The 26,745-nt window shown below is 33.1% G+C and overlaps 1 protein-coding gene across 10 annotated transcripts in view; it reads right to left on the bottom strand.

Annotated features, from left to right (window-relative positions):
• The window catches only part of FAM172A (family with sequence similarity 172 member A), a 405,199-nt gene that overhangs the window by 291,129 nt on the left and 87,325 nt on the right, over window positions 1-26,745 (bottom strand). For all 10 annotated transcript variants that reach the window (XM_027605628.2, XM_027605625.2, XM_027605622.2 and 7 more), the window contains 2 exons: window positions 24,745-24,810; window positions 19,553-19,744 (listed from right to left, as the gene is read on the bottom strand). In XM_027605628.2, coding sequence (XP_027461429.1) covers window positions 19,553-19,744; window positions 24,745-24,810 — 258 coding nt within the window. The remainder of the gene's footprint in view (window positions 1-19,552; window positions 19,745-24,744; window positions 24,811-26,745) is intronic.

Genomic DNA, 26,745 nt, shown 5'->3' on the forward strand with positions numbered 1-26,745 from the left:
AGAGGAATGTCATTATGGGAAGAGAAAAAAATTAATATACAGAGTATTGACTATGTTTTCTTCAAATCTATACAGAACAAGTAATCACCAATTGTTTTGCTTGCTTGCTTTTAATCCCAAAATGTAATTCAGGAATAGCCTTAGAATTCAATTCATACATTTAAAAAAAGTTTTAATATAAGACATGTTGAATTTAAATTGGTATAAAAGCTAAATAAGTAATTACCCATATAGTTATGGGTCCTTCATCCCATTCTCTACCTATTACAATTTCTTTAAATTCTTTCATATGTAAGTAGTTCTTGAATTTAGGATTTCGATAAGAGTAGTTTTTACCTACTAGTATTATTATCTTTTACCATGTAAGACTTGAAGCATCAGATAGTAGTATGAATATGGTTATATACACTTCTCTGGATAAGCAAAAACTTGGAAACTAAAATCAAGGTTGGGAATTTCTATAAAGACTAGGCTAAAAATAAATTCATTTTCAAAAATCATGTCTCATTCTCTATATAACTTATGACAGCAAATCTTGAATGATTTCATGAATATGTAGCCTTATGAAAATTATCAACAAATTGCTCCATTTTTCAATTTGTGTTTTCTCTTCATATTGCTAGCATCTGAATGAGTGGTGTAGCTGCACCAAAGAAGAAAATATTCTCAGGAAAAAAAAAGCAGTTTTTATTTCATCTGAGTGAACCTATGTTGCCAACAGACAAAAACAACTACACCTCCCAAAGAATCATTCACAATAAGATACAAAGCTAAGAAATTACTTTTACTAATGCTAAGACTAACATTCACAGTAAGATATTAAGCTAAAAAAATACTAATACTAAAAAATGGGTAACTTTCCTACCAAATCATCTGTTATCAATGCATCTTTGATAAAACATGTCACTCAATGAATAAAGCGTTTAGGTCAAGTTTTCACTGACTGTTTTTTATAACAATATATAAGAAAGATTTCCATATTCATTATTCAGCTGGAGGCTTATAAAGATAAACTCTGTTTTGTATATACTTGAAAACTATCAGTGCAACAAAGATATCTAAGTATGCCTTCTTATTTCAGTAAAAGAGAAAGGAATAGCTAACTAGGCTAAATAACTTTTCTAAGGTTCAAAGCAAGTTAGGAAAAGAAGTAGGACCATAAGGCAAGGCTGTATTACAACGTACTTCCAGATATAACTTTACAAGAAGCAATAGGAGGTATCAGAAGGATGGCAGAGTGAGCTAAAGGCCTAAGAACTGTTCTCCTAGAATAAATAATGTTTAATAAATGCAAATGCGATGAGAAATAGCAAATGAGATATTCCTTATCCTAGCAGGAATGTATGTATTCCTTCTAACAAAGAGGTTATTTCCTGAAGCCTGCTTCCTCACTCCCATTTAACAGTTCATCAACTACTATGCTTCTCAATCTTCCTTTCCTTCCCAATCCACACGGCTGACCATCCTAACATCTAGTTTATGCCTTTATAAACAGAAGGTATCTATTTAACTAGATATGTACTGTTTACTCCATACCAGCTCTTCTCATTCAAATATCCTCCTACAAAACATTTACTTAGACCTATCTGGACATGGGTGAGCCTATGTACTGTGTGAAATTTTTGAATTGGGAGATATGTAGTAAATGAAAAGCTGTTGAATGTGTTTGTGTGCCAGGTGCTTCAGTAGTTCTGCATTTTCAATTAATAACAACACTTTAGTATAGCAACCTTCTCTCTCTATTCCCCAAGCAATTAGTGATCTCTTAACGAATACATTAATACAAAAAGAATTCAATATTGACAACATCTCTGTGATAGATCTTTTGTAAAACAGTTATGTTTTTGTAATTAGGAGGAAATTTCAATATTAGAAGGAAAATAGAAAGAATGAGATTAAGTTTTGAGAAATAAAACCAAAATTTTCCTATAGTTGGGTTTCTTAAAGTGGGCATGCCTGTGTCATTAAAAAATTATTATAATAATAGAATCTATGGAATCAATTTAAGACCTAGGAAGACCAATTCAGACCATCTAGTATGCCACTGTCATTAAAGAAATAAGAAAACTATTTTCATTAAAAAAAAAAAAATACACACATTCTCTATGACGCAAATTTCAAAAGTTAAAAGTAGCAGTCACTGCTTTGGAAGAGAAGAACATAAACAATATCGTGAAATATATTAAATGTGGAATGTGACCATATTAAATATCCATAAATTTGATCTCTTTTCTACAACTTTATGAAGTCAACAGACTTCATCCAACTAAACACAATGTTTTTCTGTCTCAGTGTAGGTTTTCTAAGACCTTTTCAACTGCTATTCACATTTTTTTCCATTACCTAATGAGCTCCTTGCTTAGTAGCCTTTCAACAAACACATTAAAAGAAAAGGAAATACAAAAGTAAAAGCAAGTAAATTCACAGTATAAGTTAATCTGCATGACATTAGGAGATACATTAATGTTAGGATTAGTTATGCTTTTTCTTGCAATTTTATAACAAGTGACTTAGGCTTATCACAAAACTAACTCTTCAAAGTGTCTGCATGACCCAACACGTCTCTTGCTGAAACAGAGAGATATGATGGAGAGAGTCCAGAAAGTGGGATCACAGCACTGACAAACAAATGGCTTGGGAAGAGTATGGTGGCATAGGCACTTCATGTTTCAAGTAAGATTCTCAACTTTCTCAATGTTAAAAGATCACTCCTCTTCAGTACTCCTCAACTCAGTTAATGTTACTACTGTCTCCCCTATAACACAAGTCAGAAACCCAGCTATTGTATTCAATTGGTTTCTTTCTTCCACTTCCCACATATTAGTCAAATCATTGTAATAGGCTTCTGTATCTCTCGAATTCTATACAAGCTCAGTGGTTCCTCAGTTCATTAAACTATTTGTTTTTTTTTTAAAGATTTTATTTATTTATTTGAGAGAGAGAATGAGATAGAGAGAGAGAGAGCATGAGAGGGGGGAGGGTCCGAGGGTGAAGCAGACTCCCTGCTGAGCAAGGAGCCCGATGCGGGACTCGATCCCAAGATTCCAGGATCATGACCCGAGCCGAAGGCAGTCGCTTAACCAACTGAGCCACCCAGGCGCCCCTCGTTAAACTATTTCTGCTCATATATGTTACTTCAATAGTATATTACCAGTCACTGAATCTACTCTTCTGAATTATGCCAGAACTAATTTTCCAAAACACAAATCTGACCATGTTATTTCCTCTTTTAGAAACTGCTCAATGCTGTTCCATAATCCTTAAGACAATTTACAAATACTGTAAGTGGACACATCAGTCCCTGATGATCTCTGCAGACCTAGTCTTATATTCTCTCTCACATCAAACTCAATGTTCAAGCTTTATTCAACTAAAACTTCTATCTAGAATACCTCTCCTTACCTCCAAGTGCCTACTCATACTTAAGGATTTCATGTAAATAACCCTTCTTCTGGGAAATATTTCTGCAGAGATGGCCTTGAGAGATGCTTTCAATAGGGGCACCTGGGTGGATCAGTCGGTTAAGCATCTGCCTTCGGCTCAGGTCATGATCTCAGGGTCCTGGGATCAAGCCCCATTTGGGCTCCCTGCTCAGCAGAGGAGTCTGCTTCTCCCTCTCCCTCTGCCTCCTCCCCCCACTCATGCTCTGTCTCTGCCTCTCTCTCAAATAAATAAATAAAATCTTAAAAAAAAAAAAAGAGGGAGATGTCTTCAATATGTTAACCCATAGTACCCTATGCTTACAGTTTTGGGTCATATTTGGTACTATATTGAATTTGCCTGTATCCCCCATTAAACCACAATATCTTGAGGACAAGTACTATGTTTTATTCGCTACTGTATCCCCCTAAACTTAGAAGAGTGCTTGGTCCTCAATAAATACTTGATGGATCTATAGATGAATTAGAAGAGTGATGGATGGATAAAAGGATGGATTTCACAGGGTAGGAAGATTAGAACAAAATTTTTGCCATTAACAACTTTGAGTTTTCAAAACAAAATCATTTTCAGGATGCTTACGTTTCTACTTGCTAGGTGTAGTTACCCCTGAAGAATGATATTACAAGTCTATCTACACCCCCAAGGCACTGCCAATACCAACTTAATCCCATGTCCTCTCGGTCCTTAGAATAGTTGGATTATATGCATTCAGAAAAATAACTGCCAATACAACTAGATGCCAGAAGAAACCCAGTAATACTGTTATAGGAATAGGTTAGAGAGTGGCAGGATTTAGAGAGAAAAACGGAGAAAATAAACCAAAAACAAAACTAAACACTAAATAACTACCATCTCCACCTTCATTACTATTAACATTTATTAAGCACTCATCATGTGGCAGTTATACATGAGCTTATACACATCATGTTCCTATTTAAGAGAGCTGATATCACATACTAATGTCTTTTAATAGATTTAACATAAGGAATGGTGCCTGACAGTAAGCCATCACATTTTTCTCTTTTGCTAATGGAATTCCTTTATTCCCTCCATCCATGAAAGAAAAAAAAAATCAGCTTCATGTATAGTGGTAAATGCTTTTCATACATTTTTTTTCATTTAATCTTCAGGATAATTCCATGAGTTTGATATTACTATTATGGTTACTTTATGGATTAGTAAACCAAGATTGAACAATTCAACACTTGACCAAATCAAACAAAATAGTTACAAAGCTAAAACTGGTAACTAGGAATATTTAACACCAAAGCCTATGTTCTTATCTACTAAACCATACTGCCAGACAATGGCAGAAATGTATGTCCTGCCCTTAATGAGCTTGCAGTTTAGTAACAAGCACACCCATAAAATTTTAGAAAATGGGACTGCTATTATTAGGCAAGTTGTTACAGTTACAGCATGGTGCAATATATCCTAAAGAACGTAATAGGATACTTCCCAAAGCTACAGTATTTAGGAGTTTTAACTATCTCACCTCTGTACATTAACAAACTGAACTGCAGAAGCTCAAGATGAGATAATGTGGCTTTCTTCTAAATGCTTCTTTAAGACAATGCCTAATATTAAAATCATTTGTCTTAAAACAATTCAAGTATATATAAATGTAAGGAAAAAAGACTATATAAGTAACAATATTTGAGCTAACAAAAAAGTTCTCCAGGGATTAAAAAGAAAAAAAAAAGAATTAAGACTATACATAATACTATTTATTATATATATAATTTCTTGGAGAAAGCAATCTTAAATCCCACTATCTATGGTATTTATACAGATTAGAGCATCCTGAAGCACACATTACAAGACGTCAACACCATTCATGCCAATTTTTCTCTCTCCTATAAAACTGTTTCTCTACTATGCCACAACATGCTTAATATGTTAATATGCCACAACATGCTTAAATAAAATCATGCACCTGAAGTGTAAAAATAAAACTTCTAATAGACAAGCTCTAATAGTTAAACTCCTCTAGCTAAATGAACTAATCCATTTAACTTAGTTATCATAAAATATAAACACTACACTTGTTTTTCATTTTCAAGATTAAATTTTATCATTTTATTGAACCAAAAAATAAAAGGAGAAGTCTTAGGACTAGGTCAATATTTTTAATTGTTTACATAGTACTGACTACCTAAAAATACGTATCTTCTACAATGGACTCATGGCTTTAAACTTGTTAATTTATTGTTGTAAATGCTTTCTACACAACCCAATTTTTTTCTCTGAAGTGAACACTGCAAATGGCCTTGGATGGGCAACAATGAAAAAGCAACACCATTTATTAACTTTGTATATAAGTTATCCTCACCCCTGAGTTTCCTTGGAGGGGAAGAGGAGATCTGAATTCTACCATACAGTGCCACAGGCAGAAAGTGAGAAAAAACAAAACAATTGCATCCTGGAGGAAGATAAAATGCCTGCAGCAGCAAATGACCTACTACATACCTTTGCATACAGGCTTTGATGTTATAATTTGTTAATTTCTGGGAAAAAAGACAATTACCCAGAGGTTTTAACTGCATAAGTGTTTAACTTCTTTAAGTTTTTGACCACAAACAATACAAACTGTTCAAAAGGGCAGTATGTTTTCAAATCATTACAATACTAAGTAAATGTGCATGAAGAGCTCAAAGGAAAGATATTTTCTTACTGTCAGAAAACACAAACTGAGAAGTATATTAAACTTTCCTTAAAAAGTTTAAAAATATTATTGGCATGTGTTTGTCTGGATAAATGTTCTCTTAAATATTTTCAAGACCAATTCTCATTAGAGAAGATAATTTTATTCAAATACACAGCTCATGGTATAAATTAAGTAAGTAAGCAAGTACTCATTTCCCAACAGAATTGACAAGTCTTTCAAATAATAGTTTATTTTAAAAAAGATACTACTGGGTTAGCAATATTGAATTTTAACATACACAGATACTTGTAGGTATGTAGGCATGTGTGTTGTGTATATGGTATAATCATGGATATTTTCAAAACATATCTATTTTTAATAATAAAGAAATAAATGGATCCTTATTAAAGTGAGTTATTGTTTAACATCCTGTGTTCAAGCTGCACCAGAAAAGGAAAACATCAATGCTTACACATATATCTCCTATCTCAAATAGTGTCCTTTTTTTTTTTTTTTTTTTTTTTTAAGGATTCCTCCATTTCTTTTAGAGAGAGAGTGCGAGGGCGGGGCGGAGGGAGAGAGAATCCTCAAGCAGACTCCCCACTGAGCACAGAGCCTAGGACACTGAGATCACCTGAACCAAAATTAAGAGTTGGCAGCTCAACCTACTGAGCCACCCAGGTGCCCCAGCATCCTTCATTTTTATTTTTTAAAGGTTTTATTTATTTATTGGAGAGAGAGCACATGAGCAGGGGGTAGGGGCAGAAGGAGAAGCAGACTCCCTGCTGAGCAGAGAGCCCGATGTGCTCAATTCCAGGAACCCGAGATCATGACCTGAGCTAAAGGCAGATGCTTAACCAACTGAACCACCCAGGCACTCCATCTTCCTTCATTTTTTTTTTTAATTATTATGTTATGTTAATCACCATACATTACATCATTAGTTTTTGATGTAGTGTTCCATGATTCATTGTTTGTGCATAACACCCAGTGCTCCATGCAGAACATGCCCTCTTTAATATCCATCACCAGGCTAACCCATCCCCCCACCCCCCTCCCCTCTAAAACCCTCAGAGTTCAGAGTTTCTCATGGTTCGTCTTCCCCTCTGATTTCCCCCTCTTCGCCCCCTTCATTCTTTCCCTCCTGCTATCTTCTTTTTTTTTTTAACATATAATGTATTATTTGTTTCAGAGGTACAGGTATGTGATTCAACAGTCTTACACAATCCACCTCCTTCATTTTTAAAGAAGTTTCCAATCTCTATATGTAATCATAAAGACAATTTAATAGAATTGTTTCAAATAGGCATAAGGATCACAACTTAATAATAAAATTGTTTTAAAAGCCTCACACTATTAAATATGCTAAAACTGTAAAAATTATAATAAAAGCAATGGTTTTCATTATCAAAAGGAAAAGCAAAGTTGAACTGCTTACATGACAGTACTTTCCCTAATTTTCTTAAGTTTCTTTCAAAGACATGCTTATATTTTCACCATGTTACTACAGAAATAAAAGACCAAAGGAAAGCTTCTTACAAATACTAATTTTCTTATGATGTCAAGAATGTAGTTTTGATTTATAAAATATTACATTGTGAAATAACTTATTATCATTCAGAATTTATAGCACATATGTTCATTATAATTTAAGCTCCAGGTAACAAATAATAACAGTTTCCTCTGCTGTGCCATTTCTAGATGGCATTCCTAACCTAAATTGCCCTAAATCTAATGATATTATAAAATTAAATGTGAATGACCCTAAAACTTTGTCGATTTTTTTAAACTGTAGAATGTATACCTAACATAATACTACTTCTGTGCTTTTTGTTAACATAATACTACTTGTGTGTTTTCTAAAAAGATTTTATTTATTTGAGAGAGAGAGTGAGCATGAGCAGGGTGAGGGGCAGAGGGAGAAGCAGACTCCCTGCTGAGCAGGGAGCCCCATGTGGGGCTCCATCCTGGGACTCCGGGATCATGACCTGAACCGAAGACAGACACTTAACCGACTGAGCCACCCAGGTGCTCCAACTTATGTTTTTTATTACTTTTTATTAACACCCTACTACTTGTGTCTTTTAAAATTAATACTACTGGAAGCCTTCTTCCACAGCCTTCAAACTTCAACAGGCATATTCATGCTTGTATATACGTTTCATAAACAAGGTACCATCTCCTTTACAATAATGATTATAAACACAAAGCAATAACATAGATTCTAAAATTCTAAGATTGTTGATATCTGAATGCATACTTGACAGTAGGATAACTAATCAGTTATTCATATTTGGAGTAAACTGATAAGAGCTTATTTATTTTAAAATATAAAAGTACATGATTCTAAATATACAAAGTATGCCGAAGTATTCCATCTAATTCTTATAACACCTCCCTATAAATTTTAAGTGGTGATTTGTTTTATGTCCAGGAAAACAAGATTCTATATTCTATCATACATAGAAATAGACAACTTATCCAGGAATTAACATTTTAAAATACGCCTTTTACTTACATCATGTAAACAGCTAAATAAAATCATCACCAAAGAGTATCAGAAGGATGAAATGCTACTGAACAACTCCCCTGGAAACTAATAATTATTTATCCTTAAATTCACTTGATTACCATGATTTCCTTTAAAAATCATATTTTACTGATTATGTAAATATAATTCATTTAATCTAAAGCTTGGTGACTTTAACAGTATAAACTACACTTTCATAAACAACCTAACTTCTATAATTTACTATCTCGATTATTTCAAGTGAAAGTTTAGACTATTTCCTATTACTAAAGGCTGATATTCTTTTCATTTTAGTTCTTCTCCTCAAATTAAAGTAACTCAGGGGCTCAACTGATATATGGAAGTAATTAAGTTTTTAAAATCATGTTCAAGATAAATAAAAATATAAAGCCGAAACCTGAAAGAAACCAAAAGTACAGTGAAAAATGCAAAGCTGATTTACCTTTAATCTTTTCTTGTTAAACCTAGGCTACTCAAGAATTGTCAACTAATTATTTCATTTTATTGATGACATTTTTCTCTAGGGAATTTCTTTTAAAAGTTTAACCCCGGAGCAAGTCATGGCTTCTCCTATCTTTGAAAGTGTCCAGAGCATTGATTATAACTGCAGGAGGTGTTACCTTCTACCCAGAGAATCTCACCCTGCACAATCTTACACACTCTCTGACTCCCCAAACAGCTTTGATTCAGCAATTCAAACTGCTTCAGCTGATATTAAAGGAAGAACCACAGAAAAGGGATCAGCAGTTATAACAGAATAAAAAGAGGGGAAAACACAGATTGTGGATATAGTAACACAAAGCTCAAGAGTAAAGCAGACTTGCAAAAGACATCAGAGTAACTCAAAAAAAGAACATGACAGAAATTAAACAAGTTTTTTATGTTTGCCTTCTATGCATTTAAACTCACCTCAACCTCCACTAAAATTCTGATCACATAGAAACCCCAATGCTTTTGACATAATCTCAAAACCCACGCCCTCTCTTTCTGTTTCCAGAGTCACTTCTTAGGTAGCCAAGGGAGCGAAAAACAAAACAAAACAAAACAACAACACAAAAAACACACAACAGAATTCAAATGTTCATGTAATTGAGAAACAGAAAGATCAAGTCATAACCAAATTATAATTTTGGGCAATATTTTTTCATGTAAAAGTGGTACTGAATTGTTTTGAGATCCAGTATTTTTTCTCTTGCACTTAGTGAAAAGGTCTACTTTAAGTCACTTGATGTCAGGTATAAATATAGGTAGAAAACAGATATTAAGGATAAGAGGCCTTGTAATATTTTTCTTGGGATGATGTGAGAATATCAAGATGCTCTATGCTGTTATACTTCACTCTCTACTTTGACTACAGAAAGAACTTCAGTATATGCTTAATTAATTAGTTCAGTACTAGAGAACTGATGCAAAGCACTCTCACAGCATAGCTTATTCATATCTATCTCAGAAACAGTGACCAAAATTCCAGAAGGTAATTGGATTTTCAAAACTGGATGTGGTTTTTTCCCCAATTCAGTCATGACAGGGCAGAAGGTAATGATATATCTGCCATGATGCAACAAGCAGACCTGTCTTCTGTCAGGAGTTGAAATCATAAAGGAATACGCTGTCGTTAACAACCTTTCTCCAAACACTAGAGCTGTCAGTCCATTGTTTTCTTTTGCTGGCATGGGGGCTAGTGTGCCCCTTGTATACCTTGTCAGTTGAGTTATGTGTTAAGCTTTTTTAACCTTTTCTGGAAATCTTGACTTGAACAATCTTTTATGAAGTCTATAATGTAACAGTTTATATTTTCTTTGTTTAATACATAGTTTCTCTCAAAGTTTACTTTTAAAATTTGGAATTAGTGCTCATTTCAACCTATAATTTAGTAGTCCATATTTCAAATAGAAAAAAAGAATTAGCAGTTATTTTTTTAAGTTTGAAATGTAAATTTTAGTGGTCTAAATTTAGCCAGTCTTTAAGGGGAAAAAATCATGCATTTTATAATATGAAATTTAAGCTCTTTTAGAAACAGTTAAATGAATAACTACAATATAGTATATTTCATGAATATTATTTTTCACAATTTTTAACTAAATTATTATCTTTTTAGTTATTAAAGTAACACCTGCTCAAAGTAACAAAAAAAGAGAGAGAGAATTAAATAGAAAAACTGAAGAAATAAAAGTAAAAGAAAAAAGTTCATGGTTTCTTGCACAAATTTCCAGGAACATCCATGTATACCCACATATGTATGGAGGTGTATGTGCATACATGTGTAACTACTTTTGGACAAATGATCTCATTCTTGTGTTTTCATCTGATAATTCAGACATCCTATATGAATGAACACACACACACACACACACACACACACACACAACTCATTCTTCTTAATAGCTACATAATTTTTAATGATATGAATATACCATTATTTAATCAAATAGTCCCCTACTGATGGATAGTTAGGTATTAGAAGTTTCTGTGTTATTACAAACTGCTCTAGTGTAAATTACCACAAATGGAATTTAGGGTCAAAGGTTAATAAGCACATTTCATTTGGGGTGATACAACTAAACTGCCACTAAAAAGATTGCTTCAAATTACATTCCCAATAATATCCAAACTGGGTATTTTCATAAAACTTATTACCAATTTATTTGCCAATCTTATATGTGGAAAAATGATACCTTATTTTAATGAGCATTTCTTAAACCCACAAATCTTTGAATTACTATCAAAAAAAGCATCGAAGCCTATAAGTCATTTCAACAAAGATATACTTAAAAATGTTTTGGGGGTCTCTGAGACATTAAGCATATATCTGCTAGACTATATTTGCTTGTACTATATAAATACTAAGTAATATCCCAAAAGTTGCCAGATGGCATTGCTCCAGTTAAAAATAAAACTATAGGGGCGCCTGGGTGGCTCAGTCGGTTAAGCGTCTGCCTTCAGCTCAGGTCATGATCCCAGGGTCCTGGTTTGGAGCCTCACATCGGGCTCCCTGCTCTGCGGGAAGCCTGCTTCTCCCTCTCCTACTCCCCCTGCTTGTGTTCCCTCTCTCGCTGTGTCTCTCTCTGTCAAATAAGCAAATAAAATCTTAAAAAAATAAAAATAAAAATATACCCTAAACTAATATGGTCCTTCTTACTACTATCTACTAACAAGCAATACCCACTAGAATCCTCTTAAAATTTCCATGTCACCAACTTTTTAAGTACTTATCCTGAACTAGTAATACCCTGAAACACTTAGTTGGAAGACTAGGAATTGAAGGCGGGAGTCAAGAAGGTGTTATCAAAATTTTATTACTTGAATTACTGAGAAAAAACAACAAGAGACCACACCCCATTTTAGATAACCATCTATAACGGCTCCATGCACATCGGTGGAAAAAAATCCTAATACTGTAATCAATCAGCTTTACAAAATTTGCCTGTCAAAAAAGCCGGGGGGGGGGGGGGGGCGGGAATACCAAATGCATTAAGGAAAGAGGAATCATAAGAATAGAAAAGTTAAGTATAGCTACTAAAAGGGAAGCAAACAATTTAAAAACTAGAAATATCTAGGGTGCCTGGGTGGCTCAGTCGGTTAAGCGACTGCCTTCAGCTCAGGTCATGATCCTGGAGTCCTGGGATCAAGTCCTGCATCGGGCTCCCTGCTCAGTGGGGAGTCTGCTTCTCCCTCTGACCCTCTTCCCTCTCATGCTCTCTGTCTCTCATTCTCTCTTTCTCAAATAAATAAATAAAATCTTTAAAAAAAATAAAAAAATAAAAACTAGAAATATCTAAGTCAACTTTTGAAGTCTGTAATTTATATCAGTCAAGCAACAGTTTATGTATTCTTTAATTTAGTTGCCTCATAATCAATGATTTTTAAAAGAAAATCCTAAAATATTCTAGTGTGATGAATACTGCTACATAAGGATGTCATCTTCTAATATTTACAAACAGATTTTGTTTTACAGAAAATTGCTTTAATGTAATTTCTTTTAAAAAGGTATGAGTTGCAAAGTGACTACCTATCACTGGAACAACCAGATAAAAAACATGTAATTAAAATGCTATACTGAGGGCGCCTGGGTGGCTCAGTTGGTTAAGCGACTACCTTCGGCTCAGGTCATGATCCTGGAGTCCCACGATCGAGTCCCACATCGGGGCTCCCTGCTCAGCAGGGAGTCTGCTTCTCCCTCTGACCCTCTTCCCTCTCGTGCTCTCTATCTCTCATTCTCTCTCTCTCTCAAATAAATAAATAAAAAATCTTAAAAAAAATAAAAAAAATAAAATGCTATACTGAATTCTTTTGATTATCCCCACTCCTTCCACAATTCACACTAAAATTTTAGTTTAAAAAATTTATTACTCAAATTACTGAGTAAAGAAGGGTGATACTAACCCATAGGTACAAAACAAATGAGAGTGCAGAGAAAAGAGGACACAGACATCACTAAATTTTTGGAAGACTGTACGCTGATAGAACTGGATTGGTACTACAAAGGAAAAAAAACTTAAGTGCCCAGAGGGAAATAATGAGTAGAAGAAAGCCAACTCATCCACAGAATTTCAGAAAAACTCAGAAACTGGGATGCCAGTTGTCTTGGAAAGCCTTGAGACTAAAAAAACGGAGGCATTACTTTTAAGTTCACATAAGGTGCAATTATCCCATTCCTTAAAAAAAGAAACCCAAAACCCCAAAACCAGGTCATAACCTCACATTATGCAGATAGCCCTGTAAGAGATCAAAGATGTTTCCTTTTGAGAAACATACTTGGAGAAGGGCTGGGAGGACAAAAGACCACAGCAGGGGACGAGAGAGACACAGAGCTCCAATCAGGTGCACTGTGCAAGAGTCTGCAAAATGATTCAAAAGACAATTCCATTCCAAAGTATGGTAGAAGAACTAAAAATTCTGTAGAAGGGTTAAAAGATAAAGTAGGTAACCTACCAGAACAAAACTAGAGCAAAAATAGATGGAAAATAAGAAAGCATAGGCAGTTAGACAAAACATTTACAGGCTCAATCCACAACTCCAAAACCAAGATACAGTAATTCTAGAAAAAGAGAAGATTAAAATGATCAAGAAACAACACAAAAAGTTTTCTAAGAATTGAGAATCATGAGTTTACAGTACAGACAGAAAGGAATCACCAAGTGCTGAACACAATGAAAAATCCAAAACAAAGATAAAAACACCAAGGCACAGGAAATTCCTTAAAAGCAGTATGACTAATTTCCTGACACCAGGCAAAAGGAAAAGAAGCTTCCACAGAGGGAACAAAAGGATTCAAGATCAGAATGGTACCAGGCTTTTCAGTTAAAGCACTGGAAGCTAAAGGACAATGAAACAAAGCCTTCAAGTTTCAGAATGAAAATGATTTTCAACTTGGAATTCTATGCCTAGTTGAATTATCAAAATAAAGGGAGCAAGTTAAATAAAGGCATTTTTTTTTCAAAAAGACAAGGTTTCAAAAACTTATCTTGAAATCACTTTATGATGGCTCCAACAAAAGGAAGGCATATATCCAAAAAGGTGGGGTCATTAGATCCAGGAAACAGGAGTTCAAACATAAAGAGACAATCTAAGGGAAGTCCCAGGATGACAGACAGGTACATAGGCAGGCTTAGAAAGTGACCAGTCAAGACTGGAACAAAAGTCCACAGGGTTCCAAAAGAGAGTTCTCCAGAAGAAGAACAGGAAACTATGAGATGCTCTGACAAGTTTGACCCTGTAAAAATACTACTGAGAGATAAATCAAAATCTAAATGAACAACTATTGCAAAGAAAATAGAAAAAAAATATCAATTCCATGCAACAAACTTCAGCAAAAATGAAAAGTAATCACTGTACCTACCTGGATCAGCCATAAACAATATTAAAGTAGTAGTAATATTGTAAAGCTTGATTGCTGATTTAATCCAAAAACTGTGATGATGGGAAAGAGATTCTTGTCTACCATAACAGAAAGTGACTGATAAATCAAAAGACAGTATTATAATTTAAAAATATGGATGGAGAACATACAAGTAACACCACAAAGTATTGAATGATTATATCTAGGCAACAGAATAAGTGAGGAAGGATTAGCAAAGGATAATCACTATTTTGGTATATGCCTTTTGATTTTACTTGACTTTTAGATTACTTGCATGTATCCTCTGATGTTCTGCAGTTTTATCTTAATACATTTTAAGTGTAGATTTCTTTCCATTTGTCTTGCTTAAGCTGTGCCATGCTTCAACAATGATTGATGTCTTTACTGTCAGAAATTAATATATTGCTTCTTCTCCCCTTTTCTATTGTTTTTCTGAAACATCTACAAGAAGAATATTAGATTTTATTCTATTCTTCATGACTTTTTATCTATCAAATTTTTTTCTCAGATTCTCTGCTATATTCTGTCTGCTATACTCCTCAACTCTAGGTTTTAATTTACCAGTTCTCTCTTCAACTGTGTCTGATAGTTGGTTGCCTCACTTGACTTTTGTGATGAATCATTTCCTCATAAATTTTTAGTTTCTGACTAGAAATTCATCTTCATTAGGGATTTACCCTGGGTTGGAAAGTGTTGCTACTGGAAGTTACATGTTTGCTTCCACCTAGTACCCCAAAAGTTTCATCAATTCCGAATCAATTTCTATATTCATATAGCTTGTTTGAGATTCCCACACTTATGTAGGTTGCCTAAATTCAGGCTACAAATCCAAATCCAACTTTGGGGTGTGATCTGTGGCTTCTACTTTCCAAGGGAGGATGTTTATTTACCCCACCTGGCCTCTCTGTCAAATAAATCTCTTTTCACCTTTGGGCCATGAACTGATTTTTCTACCCCTGAAAACTTAAAGGGCAGAAACTTCTAGGCCTTAGCTATACCCAAGGGTCTTGGTATTAGCACCTGCCTCTCAACCTCAAAGCTGTAATGTAGACCTAGGGCTTATATCTCATCAGCTATCCCCTTTGGGTTGCTATACACTACAGGGACTTGCCATTGTGGTTTTAAGTTTTCTCTTGTAGTCAGGCATTTAAAGATTCCTTTTTTATCTTTTGGACATAACTAGATACTTAATATTTTTGTTGTCACTATGTTTTATCCATTATTCTTATGTGTCTGTTTGTGGAAGGGAGAAATGCATATTAATTAGCTCAGTCCACCATGTTTTAGAACCCAAACTATATCAATTACATTGATAAAAATAGCATAATTTTTAAACTTAGATATAACAATATGAAAGTTATACTCAAGGTAAGTAATTATGGAAACATCAGATTTTTCTAAATAATCCAGCTATGAGAAATTAGTAAAAATGTGGGCTTAGTGAAGTAATCAGACGTCTTACAAAATTATTAAAATCAATAAATTTTGTCATGTTGAGTATGAATCATTTATATAGTGTTTTGAAAGTATTCTTCGTAACAACCTTTATTGCTCTACTGATTTTATTATAAAACGTTTCCTAGAACTTCTTTCTGTCATACTAAATATAATTGCCATCAAGTTCTACCTTATCCATTATACCTAGAGCCTGAGAAGTATAAATAAACTCTCAACCAATCCAAAGAGTGTTACCTACACCAGAGGTTCTAGTGTGGTACCCAGATTAGGAGCATAAACATCACCTGGAAGAGTCTTAGAAATGTAAATTCTCAGGCTCCAACCAGACCCTTCTGCATCAAAATCCCCCCTTGGGACAAGGCAATTTGTGTTTCAACAAGCTCTCCAAGTGATTCTGATGCATGGAAAAATGTGGCTCTCAAATTACTCTCCATAAAACTTTTTGACAATACATCTCAATCAGTCAAAGCCTGGACAGGGAGATATCAGAGAGGTGCCTAGCATCCAAAATTTAAGGAGGTACTCACTCTCAGGGTCCTACAGATACTACACAACCCTGAGAGTGACAGACTCCTTAAATTCTGCACCCTTGTTCTACCCTTGTAATTAGTAATTAAATGACTTTAAGTAGTGTAATGACTTTTCTTTCCTTGCCCATTTTACAGAGACCAACTGAAATGCTTAAAAAGATACACATGAGAAAAGATCAAGGAAGAAACACGTATGAGTAACTCTCAAACTGCACAAACACTGAATAATCAGTACTTGGCTATATCATATACTGTTTCTTACTCCAAGTAATGTATTATGCAATGAAGACTGTTAAACACTAAAAATATGAGCTATGGCAACCTCAGAAGCACTGTAGGGATGTATCTGATATGTACTATTTCTTCAACATCAAATCTTAATAAACTTTTTATAATAAAGGTCTAAAGTATCTAAAATGCAAGGACTGGAATATCTTTAATTTTCAGACTGTTAGCTATGGAGCCCTAGGGTTTGGGGAAGAAATCTCAGGGGTCATTGTAGAAATTGCTCCAATCCTCACCCCAGCTTCAACCGAAGTAGCTCCATAGATTTAAACCTACTTTTTACAGAACAGTCTGCTCAGAGGCAGGGTTTTACTGACGGGAAAAAATTTTAACCTTATAATGCGATGAATTCAATATTAGGATCTTTAATCTTATCCTAAAAATCTGCAAGAGATATAGCAGAAAAAATTTTTTTGAGCTGTGCAAGCAGGAAAAGTTTATTAGTGAGAGTGGGTGAGCTCGAGGGACAGCTGCCATAGCAGATATACTATTAACAACACTGAGTAGAGATCATATGGTCTATCCTGAGAAATATCAGAATTCAGTTGTGATATGAAAAACTGACAGATCGCAAAAAATCGAGTAGTGCTCTCATTCTTTTGTAAACTTTGGAAACATTTCTTTGAATACAATTTTAGAACCAAGTCCACAAAATAAAAATAGAGCAAATCTGATTAAAAGGTAAGGATGAGACAGCTTTTCTCCTCCCAATCAGTCTTCCTCTGCCCGCTTCCTAGAACACCACCCCTTTCCCACCACACATAAACACACATGGTAGCCCTTGAAACACCACCACGGAAACACCATGAAAAGGTAAAGCCAAAGTAACAAATCACTTTATCTAGATTAAAAAGAGATATCCATTTTTAAATATTCACCATGTAGAAATTTACCACAATAAAGTTCATATCCAGTTTTTTATAAAGAGGAAAAAGTGTATCAATTAAAATTTTAGGTATACAACACATAAATACTAAATACACTAAATACTAAAGTACTAAGAAATCAGCTGATTTTTTTTTAAGGAATCATGAGTTGCTATTATTGAGAAAAGCAGAAAACAGTCAAGGCAATGAAATGCTGTTAGCTTCTAAACACTACACTTCTACTTACAAGAACAAAATGCCTGACTAGTCTAAATTTACTGACAAACTTCCTCCCTCTTGTTTGGGATATCAACAGATAGTTTGTTCATAGATGTTTAGCATGACTTATCATACTCTTTCATCTTGAAAAATCTTACATAACAATAAAATATTCTAAAATAGGAAAGGCTTAATTGATCTAGTAGCAGGAACAATATAATTAAATACAGCATTTCACCAAGCCCTCATATGTACAAACACATGATTTTCTTTACTAAGTTATATTTTCAAATATACACTGTACTGTGATCACATTTCACATATAATGTTCTTAATCACTGATAGGATCTCTTATAACCACAAACTAATGTGTCAGAGAGAAAGTTCATTTCAGTATTTATAGCCGGAAATATAAATGTTTAAGTAAGACAATATTTATGTGAGTTACCTCAACCTAAATATTTACTTAAATTCTACTAAATTTTACTTAAATTCTACTAAAACTGCACTGCTGACATTTGCAACCAATCAAAAGTAATGTCTTGTGTTCTTTGCACATTCACGAACACTGAAAAAAAAATACACAATTAACCTAAGAAATTCTACTTGAAGCATTTTAAGGGCCTCAAAAACTATTAACAAAAATATACTCTAAGAGCTGGATTGGGCCTTAATTTTATCATTTCAGAGGTAAAAGAGCAGGGAACTTATCTCTGACCTTTGAAATCATCAGTGTATCAAGCAATTCTTCTCCCATTGTAATTACAAAAATGTAATAATGTAGCTCTTATAAAGCATACATACACATATATTCCTAAATAATTTTAAGTTCTTATATGAAATCTTTTTTTACAAGACACTTTTTTCTGAAGAAAATCTCTATTCATATTTGAAAGAAACCTGTACTTTGCAAAATTTGGCTGTTCACTGCAGAACATAAGAATGACACAGTATAATTAACATAACATAATAAAATAAAATTAAAAAAAAAAGAATGAGACAGTAAAAAAAAAAAAGTAGCCAAACATTAAGATGTTAACAATGCTAGGTCAAAAAACAAAAAACAAATAAAAACAAAACAAAACAAAACAAAACAAAAAAAACAATTTCACTATTATAGGAAAGAAAACCTTGAATACAATTTTAAAATATCAGTTTCTAGAAAGGTAGAATTCAAGTAAGAATAAAGTAATTCAGTAAATATTTCAATTTACCATTTTACAGGCCTTTGTCTAATGCTTAAAGCATTTTATTTCTGAGTTCCAGAGTTTTTAAAGAAATGACAAACACTGAGTTATTCCAACTCTTTCTTTTAACTCTTCTTTTAAAGAATAAGAAATTAATTTCAAGTAGATTTCCTTTAGTTTCCAATTTAACTAAATTAGGTAGGCAAAGATTTACAAAAGCACTCTTGATGTTTTTATAAGTATTTTAAATAATATTGATAAGTATTTGATAATTTAAGTGAAATTTCAAATAATAAATTTAGAATCAAAAATATTCATCTTGAAGACATTATCTAAATAAAATACCATTTTGTTTTTCATTCTAACTGCAAAATAATGCAGAATAATCTTTCATTACAAATAAAAAAACAATTTAAAGGTAAAATTATGTTTAGAACGTACTTTTGAAGAGACAGGATAAAATAATTTATAACACATAATAAAACAGAGCTATAAAATGCCAAAAAAATATAAAAGAAATTGCACTTACATCCATAGCTCTCTTAATAAAAGGTATCTGTGTGCCACTGTCCAGATCTTCATTTATAATAAGCCTTCTAGCCCACTGACCTGCCCTGACAACACCACTACCATGAATTAAAACCATCAGTTTCTGTGGATTTGTCAAAGCATCCTCACTCATAAAGATAAAACTCTTTGGTTCACTCTCAGTGGCATCTACCTGTAATTAAAAAAAAATTAAATAATAAATAAATGTTTTCTGGTCAGGCATAGACATAAATGAGAAAACAACTAATGGTTACCATAAACTACAGAATGGCTATTACAGAATTATAGAAGTAAAAAAGCTTTAAAAAAATTACAATATTCATTAGACATTAACAACTACATATGAGATGGATTAGCATAAAAGACATGATAGTAATAGGACAAACGAATACTGGAAATACATCTCCCTATATTATTGATGCACTTTTAATATTATAATATAAATAAGAATAACTGATTTTTTTGAGTGCTTCCTATGGTATAGATACTATGCTAAATGTTTTAAAAACATTATCTCAAACACAATCTCATTAAAGTGGTATTATTATTATTATCTTCATTTATAGATGAAGAAATTGAGGCCTAGGGAGTTTAAATAACTTGCCTAAGATCACAGAGCTAGACTCTATAATTCTGTAACAGAAGTATATTGCATCTGTAATAGAAAACAGAAAAACCCAACTGGAGCATATACCTGCTGGAAAATCATATATTAGCCAGGAATACTACTAAGCTTTTAAAAGATGGGAGAGGGAACTATTTAAAAACTCAATCACCTACTGTTCTATGTAAATGGTCTTTGAAATTTCATTCATAATTTGAACATAGGCTCGTATCACAATTATTTTATGAGGGAATATTATTTATGTATTCCTATAACATAAAGTTATTTATAGGATGAGTATTTTTATACATTTTATGTAGTACTTATTTATGGAATGAATATTTTATACATTTTCTTTGTACTTAATGTTTAGGTTTAAACCAGATGATGTATGTTTTAGATTTGAAAAACTCAAAAGACTTACAAAAAGATAACTTCCCAACCTTTATACATGACTGATGGCTGGTACTGAATGGTATTCCACATCAGCAGTGGCCAGTAACTGGGAATGGAAGCTTGGGTGCAGCCATGTCAGAGCCAGAGGCTAAAGTCTTGATGGCCGGTAATACACAGACTCACATAGAGAAGTTCAGTCCACATACTGTGTAATGAAATAGCTCTTCACTTCTTCAACAGTATATATTCATAAAATTATGAAACTAAAAAATAGACAAAAACTCTAGATCCCCCCCCCAAAAAAATGTCCTGGACGTAAATGTTCCCAGTCACTATTCCTGGGAAGAGAAAAAAAATTAAAATTTCTTTAATTCTAAAACAAATAGATCAGTGGCCATTTGTTTAAATGGCAAAAAGGGCAATTATTTCAGCAAGAAGAGCATAGCCACAGGGCTTCAAAATACACCCTCTCCTCAAGGAAGCCTTTCCTGACTACCCTATTTAAACTCTCCCCAAGAATTCCCTCGTCCCTTCCGAGCATATACCACAATCTAATGTATGTTTTACTTTATATATTTGTTTATGTAACTGTTTATTAACCATCTCCTCCTACCACCAGAATGCAAGTGCAGGAGGGCATAGACTTTTCTGTTTGGATCCAGCTACATTCCCAATGTCTACAAGAGAGGCTGGCACATTGTAGGCACTCAGTAAACAAAGGAATGAATAAACTTTTAGAATAAGGAATGTTATCTAGCATCACCAGTGGCCTCCTTTAAATAAAAGGCATTTAACTAAATAATGTGTCCTCTTAACTTGTTACAATACTTGCCTGGTTCAGAAAGCATATATTGAAGATTAAACTAATATATGACCGTAAAGAATTTTAAAAGAGCTACACAATGCTAAAAATTAAAATGGCATAAGTGTATATTAGTAGTAATTAAGTATGCAGTAATTGAAGTATGAAGTATAAAACAGACACATTAGCTTCTCTTGCACGTGATGTCCAGAGTAAGCAAATTATGATGATGACAGCAGGTATGACTGAAGTCAGAGGAAGGGAAACAGAAGAGAGATGGGGAAAACCAAATCTGAGAAGAAAAATTCCCTTTTACCTATGAATGTTATATGAAAATAGAGGAATCACTCAGTTACAATGGCTTTTTAAAAAAGAAAAGTGATAAGAACAAAAGAAAAAATTAAAAAGCAAAGCTGTCAATGCATAATAAACAAGAGGCCACAGTGGTTTCCAGTCATTCATTTACCAAAGAGTACGTCTAAATGTGCACAAATAAAAGTACCTCTTAAAATCATTGAGGCCTTAAGGGATCCAGGAATGGCTATGGAAATGGACATCTGTTTATCTTAATAAGAAACCCTGTAGCTATAGACTTTCCAGTAGGTGCTGTTCACTATTTCTTTTCTCTATTTGACTAAGTCCCCTGTTACCAAGGAACTGAGTCAATTTTTTAAGCAATGGAATGTTGGCACTTTAAATTCCACAGTAATCACTTTAAAACTGGAAGAGTGCTTATTTTCAGAAGATAAAAATGTGTTTTTTATATTAAAATGCTGTTCAAAAATATTTAAGGGCTGCAAATTAAGGTAGCCATGAATAAATGAATAAAAGTTTTACTTGAACATGCAGAAGAATTGACTTTAAAAACATGAGAACATCAGAATATTTAAGGAAAAAGCCAATGAAAATGAAAAATGTAGTGGTATTAATGATTAAGGAGTAAGAGCAGTATTTAGGATGGTCATTGGCTTATATTCACCTCAATTTAACACAGAACTCTGAAGTTGGTATCTATAACTTACTCTGTAAAAAGTTAGTACTAAGTTTAAATACTAAAATATCTATATGAATAAAACATAATTTTCGGCATTAGCTTAACTGAGTTTGAAAATGGCTGTTCCAAGGCCATTGTCTTCAAACAGCACTAATTCACTAAACTGAGCTTTCATTAAGGAATGCATATAAAAGTCATTGGAGTGCACCACCTAACTTTATTAACCAATCAACTTCAAAGAACAAATGATCAATGAGAACAAACAATTTTTAGCAGCTAACAATTCACTTTAGGATACTCATGAACCCCACTAATTGTGATCATTTAAACATGGCTGAATAAAATGAATGAAAATTTATAATCAGGTTATTATGTTAATTTATGTAATCTGAAGTTCTACACAAATGTAAGATACTATAATTGAGAATAATTTGTCCATGAGAATATATGTAAGGTATGGATAAACATGGGACATGATCATGATCTTTACCATCAAATCATAGGTTTCCACAGAGTGCTGTGGAAGGAAAGGAAAAAGGAAAAAGGAAAAAGGAAAAAGGAAAAAGGAAAGGAAAGGAAAGGAGTCTTTCTTGAAGTTGAAATAGTTCAACTATAAAACTAAAACTTAGTTCATCATCAAGAAAAAAAAAAAACTTTCGGTGGTATTCCTATAATAAAAAGAACAACTGTGATACAAAACTGTGATACAAAAACAAAACAAAAAACCACCTTCACTGCTAGCTTTGGGATTTAAGAGAACTCAGGAGAAAATGAATAGTTATAGAAGAAAAATTTCACAATGATATAAAATATATGATGATAATTTAAGGAGAGACATTAATTTCCTAAAACAAACAAAACAAATTTCAGTTTCTTTTCAGTTTATATAATCAGGAAATGTTTACCAACCAAAAATGGACATGACACTTATTACAGGTCTCATATAATGTAAAGCTTTCTCTATGCTTATTAGCTTTATAGTCTAAATTTAAATGAGAGGAAAGTAACCAGATCTACAAAACAAAGTCCTCCTAACCCTACTCTCAAGCTTTCTATAAAGAAAATTAGTGAAACTTAATCATATAACATAATCTATATGGCCAATTATCTTCTGATCTCTGCTGGAAATCTAAGGGATTAAAGGGAGTTTAAAAGTTCCATATACAAGTATTAAAGAGTTAAATGGCTCAGTCTTAATTGTGTTGTAACAATAAATCAAGCTGTCTCCTTAAATATTGTTCTTCAAAAACTTTGAAAGAAATAAAATTAGCAAGAAAGGAAGACTGAACAAAAGGAAGAAAAGTTTCCAAATAAATGAGGGTTAGCCTAGCTATTGCACAGAATAATATTTTATTCACTTGTACATTACAAGCACTTGGAATAGTGCCTGGCAACCTAAAAGACTCTTAAACAAATATTTGTTGAATAAATGATGAACAATGTGACCTCGGATTTGAGCGTATTTATATAAAATTAAACATAAAATAGATTTTCCTTTTAAATATTGAACTTTGGAATTAATTTGTGAGGATAAATATTATTAAAAAATCCTCAAACCCTCCAATTCTTGGTAGAATAACATTACCCAAGGAATTTAAAAATCTCATGCAAAATTTCATGTAAACAAAGTATTTATAGGCAAAGTTTTGTGCCTTAAATTAATTACTTTCATTAAGCCTTCCAGATTTTTATATATCACACTCAAAGAGTTATATTAGGAACAGTAAGGATCATCTAATCCAACAGCACCATTGTTTCATAGATAAGATTACCATTTCTTCATTTTTTGATTATATCATGTTTTACATTAAAAAATTTTTTTGTGAATTTGAGACTGAGAACAAATCTCAAACTTTTTCACTCTGAGATGGGAGAATGTACAAAATTTGAAAAGAATGTTCTGCAAGAAAGGGAAGGAGCCATGTTATAAAACAGGAAGCATGAGGAATGAATTTGGAAATGTGTACAGCAAATAACATGGAAATAAAATATATAATTATAAAAATCAGGAAATTAGAGTGAATGTCTAGTGTAATATCAAGTACACTGGTTTACTTCAAAAAAATACATAAAAGTAAATTATACCAATTAAATGAGAAAAGGCAGAGGGGGTAGTCCTTTTAAAGGCATCATCACTTTCAAAAAAGACTGGTTATCACTATTCTTTTTTCTCTACATTGAAGAGTTTTAATTTTAAAGAATTATTGTGCACAATGAAATGAGGTATACTGGCAGGCATTTAATATTATCATTATCAGTATCAACATATTAGGACCTTAATGTTTAAACTTATCACAGTTAAACAAATATAAATAGTTTCTTCTGAATTGAAAACTATTTGATTTGGAAGTTTAATAATTTTTAAACTGGACTTACTGGAATCGAGATTTTTTTCAAATTACAGTCCTTTTCCAAGAGCTCATACACATACTTTGTGATAATCTAGATAGGAAAAAAAATAACACATTAAGATGTAATATTATCCATTATCAAAATTCATATAAATTGTTATTGCTCTGAATGAGTATCTCTCTATCTTTGAGTGTCCACCCCCACCAATTTTATTGAGAAATAATCGACATACATACATCACTGTATAATTTTCAGGCATTACAGCATGATGGTTTCATTTACATATATTGTTAGATGATTACAACAGGTTCAGCTAACATCCATCTTCTTACGTAGATAGAAAAAAAAGAAAGAAGTAAAAAAAGGAAAGAAATTTCTTTTTGTGTTGGAAACTCTCAGGATTTATTCTTTGCCAAACTTTTCTATGTATCCTACAGCAGCGTTAAATGTAGTCATCATGTTGTTCATTATATCCCTAGTACTTATTCATTTTATAACTGAAATGTTTTAATACTAAATCAGGAGATTCTGGCTTACTTCCTGCTGCTACGTGACTAACTATGAACCTTAATACTAAAAATTAGGGCCAGTTAATATAAACTTGCAAAAATATATAAGGACTTCCTGTTTTTTTCAAAGCAGTACTCTGAAACCGTATTTTCTTTTTTCAGTGTTTCTAGAATCTGTTTTCTCCTATGATTTCCATATAGGAATTGTACCTGATACAGTACTATCCTGACTGAATCCTAACACCTGTTTTGTATTTACTGAATCCAGGAGGAAAAGGTTGGAGGTATTCTATACAAAAAAGAAAAATTAATCCAGCAAAGTTAGGCACCAGTTAGTATTACTGTTTGTAGCAGGCAGAAACATAGTTCCCCAAATATGTCCACATTCTGACTCCTGGAACCTAGTCATATGTTATGTTACATGGTAAAAGGAATTACGCAGATATGATTAAGGTTAAGGACCAGAGATGGGGAGATTATCCCGATTACCCAAATTAGCCCAATCTAATCCTTTAATTTTTTAAAACTGGAAGATCACAGAAGAACAAAGGGATGCAAAGTGAAATGACCTTGAATGGTCATTGCTGGTTTTGAAGATGGAGGAAGGAGACCATGAGCCTCTAAAACGTGGGATAACCCTTTAACAGTCAGTTAGAAAACAAGTCCTCAGTCCTGTATTTACAAGGACCTGAATTCTGCCAACAAACAAATAAGCAGTAAATGGATTCTCTCCTGGAGTCTCCAAGAAAGAACACAGTCTGTGAAAACCTTGATTTCAGTCTGGTGACAATCATACTGGACTTCTGACCTGTGAGATAATATATCTGTGTGGCTTTAAGCCACTGAAATTACAGTAATTTGTTACAGCAAAACTGGAAAGCTAATGCCTTATTTCTGTGAAGGAAAGTAAAAAGAGTAAGGAAAGAGATACCAAGTGAAAGCAATGATTTAATAAATTTTAATGGTCATTTTAAGAAGTGTTGCTCTCTCCAAAAATGTCTTTAATCATCTATGCACAATATCTCAGAGAATAATTTTAGCAGCAACATAATTAAAAGTCAAATTTTATAAAATAAAATCAGAAGATTATCTTTTTAGAAAATTAAGATGTCAATTGCTTTGGTGCTGTATTCTGTAATCTAAAAGACATTACCTATCCTGCTTTCTTTAAAGAGCCCAAAATTCTTTCTTCTATGTATATGTATTCATTCATTTTAGAAGGAGTATATTGGATGCATGCTAGAAGAGCTTTACCTTGGCTAGTAATGATAATTTCAAACACTACAACACTACACTAGAACAAGGCAATAATCCAATAATAATTAATCAAATAGTATTCCCACATCTTTATGTAGTAGTCAAAATTATACTCATTATACTTTCACCAGAGGTAGTGGTGCTGTAAACCTTAAAAAAATAAACTAAAAATATGTAGAATCAGACAAAATTATGTATGAATTTATATAATGGCCTGCCACTTCAAGAAAAATGACCTGAGATTAGCTAAAATGAGTGG

Source organism: Zalophus californianus, chromosome 5, assembly GCF_009762305.2.
Source record: "Zalophus californianus isolate mZalCal1 chromosome 5, mZalCal1.pri.v2, whole genome shotgun sequence".
Taxonomy (NCBI): Eukaryota; Metazoa; Chordata; class Mammalia; order Carnivora; family Otariidae; genus Zalophus; species Zalophus californianus.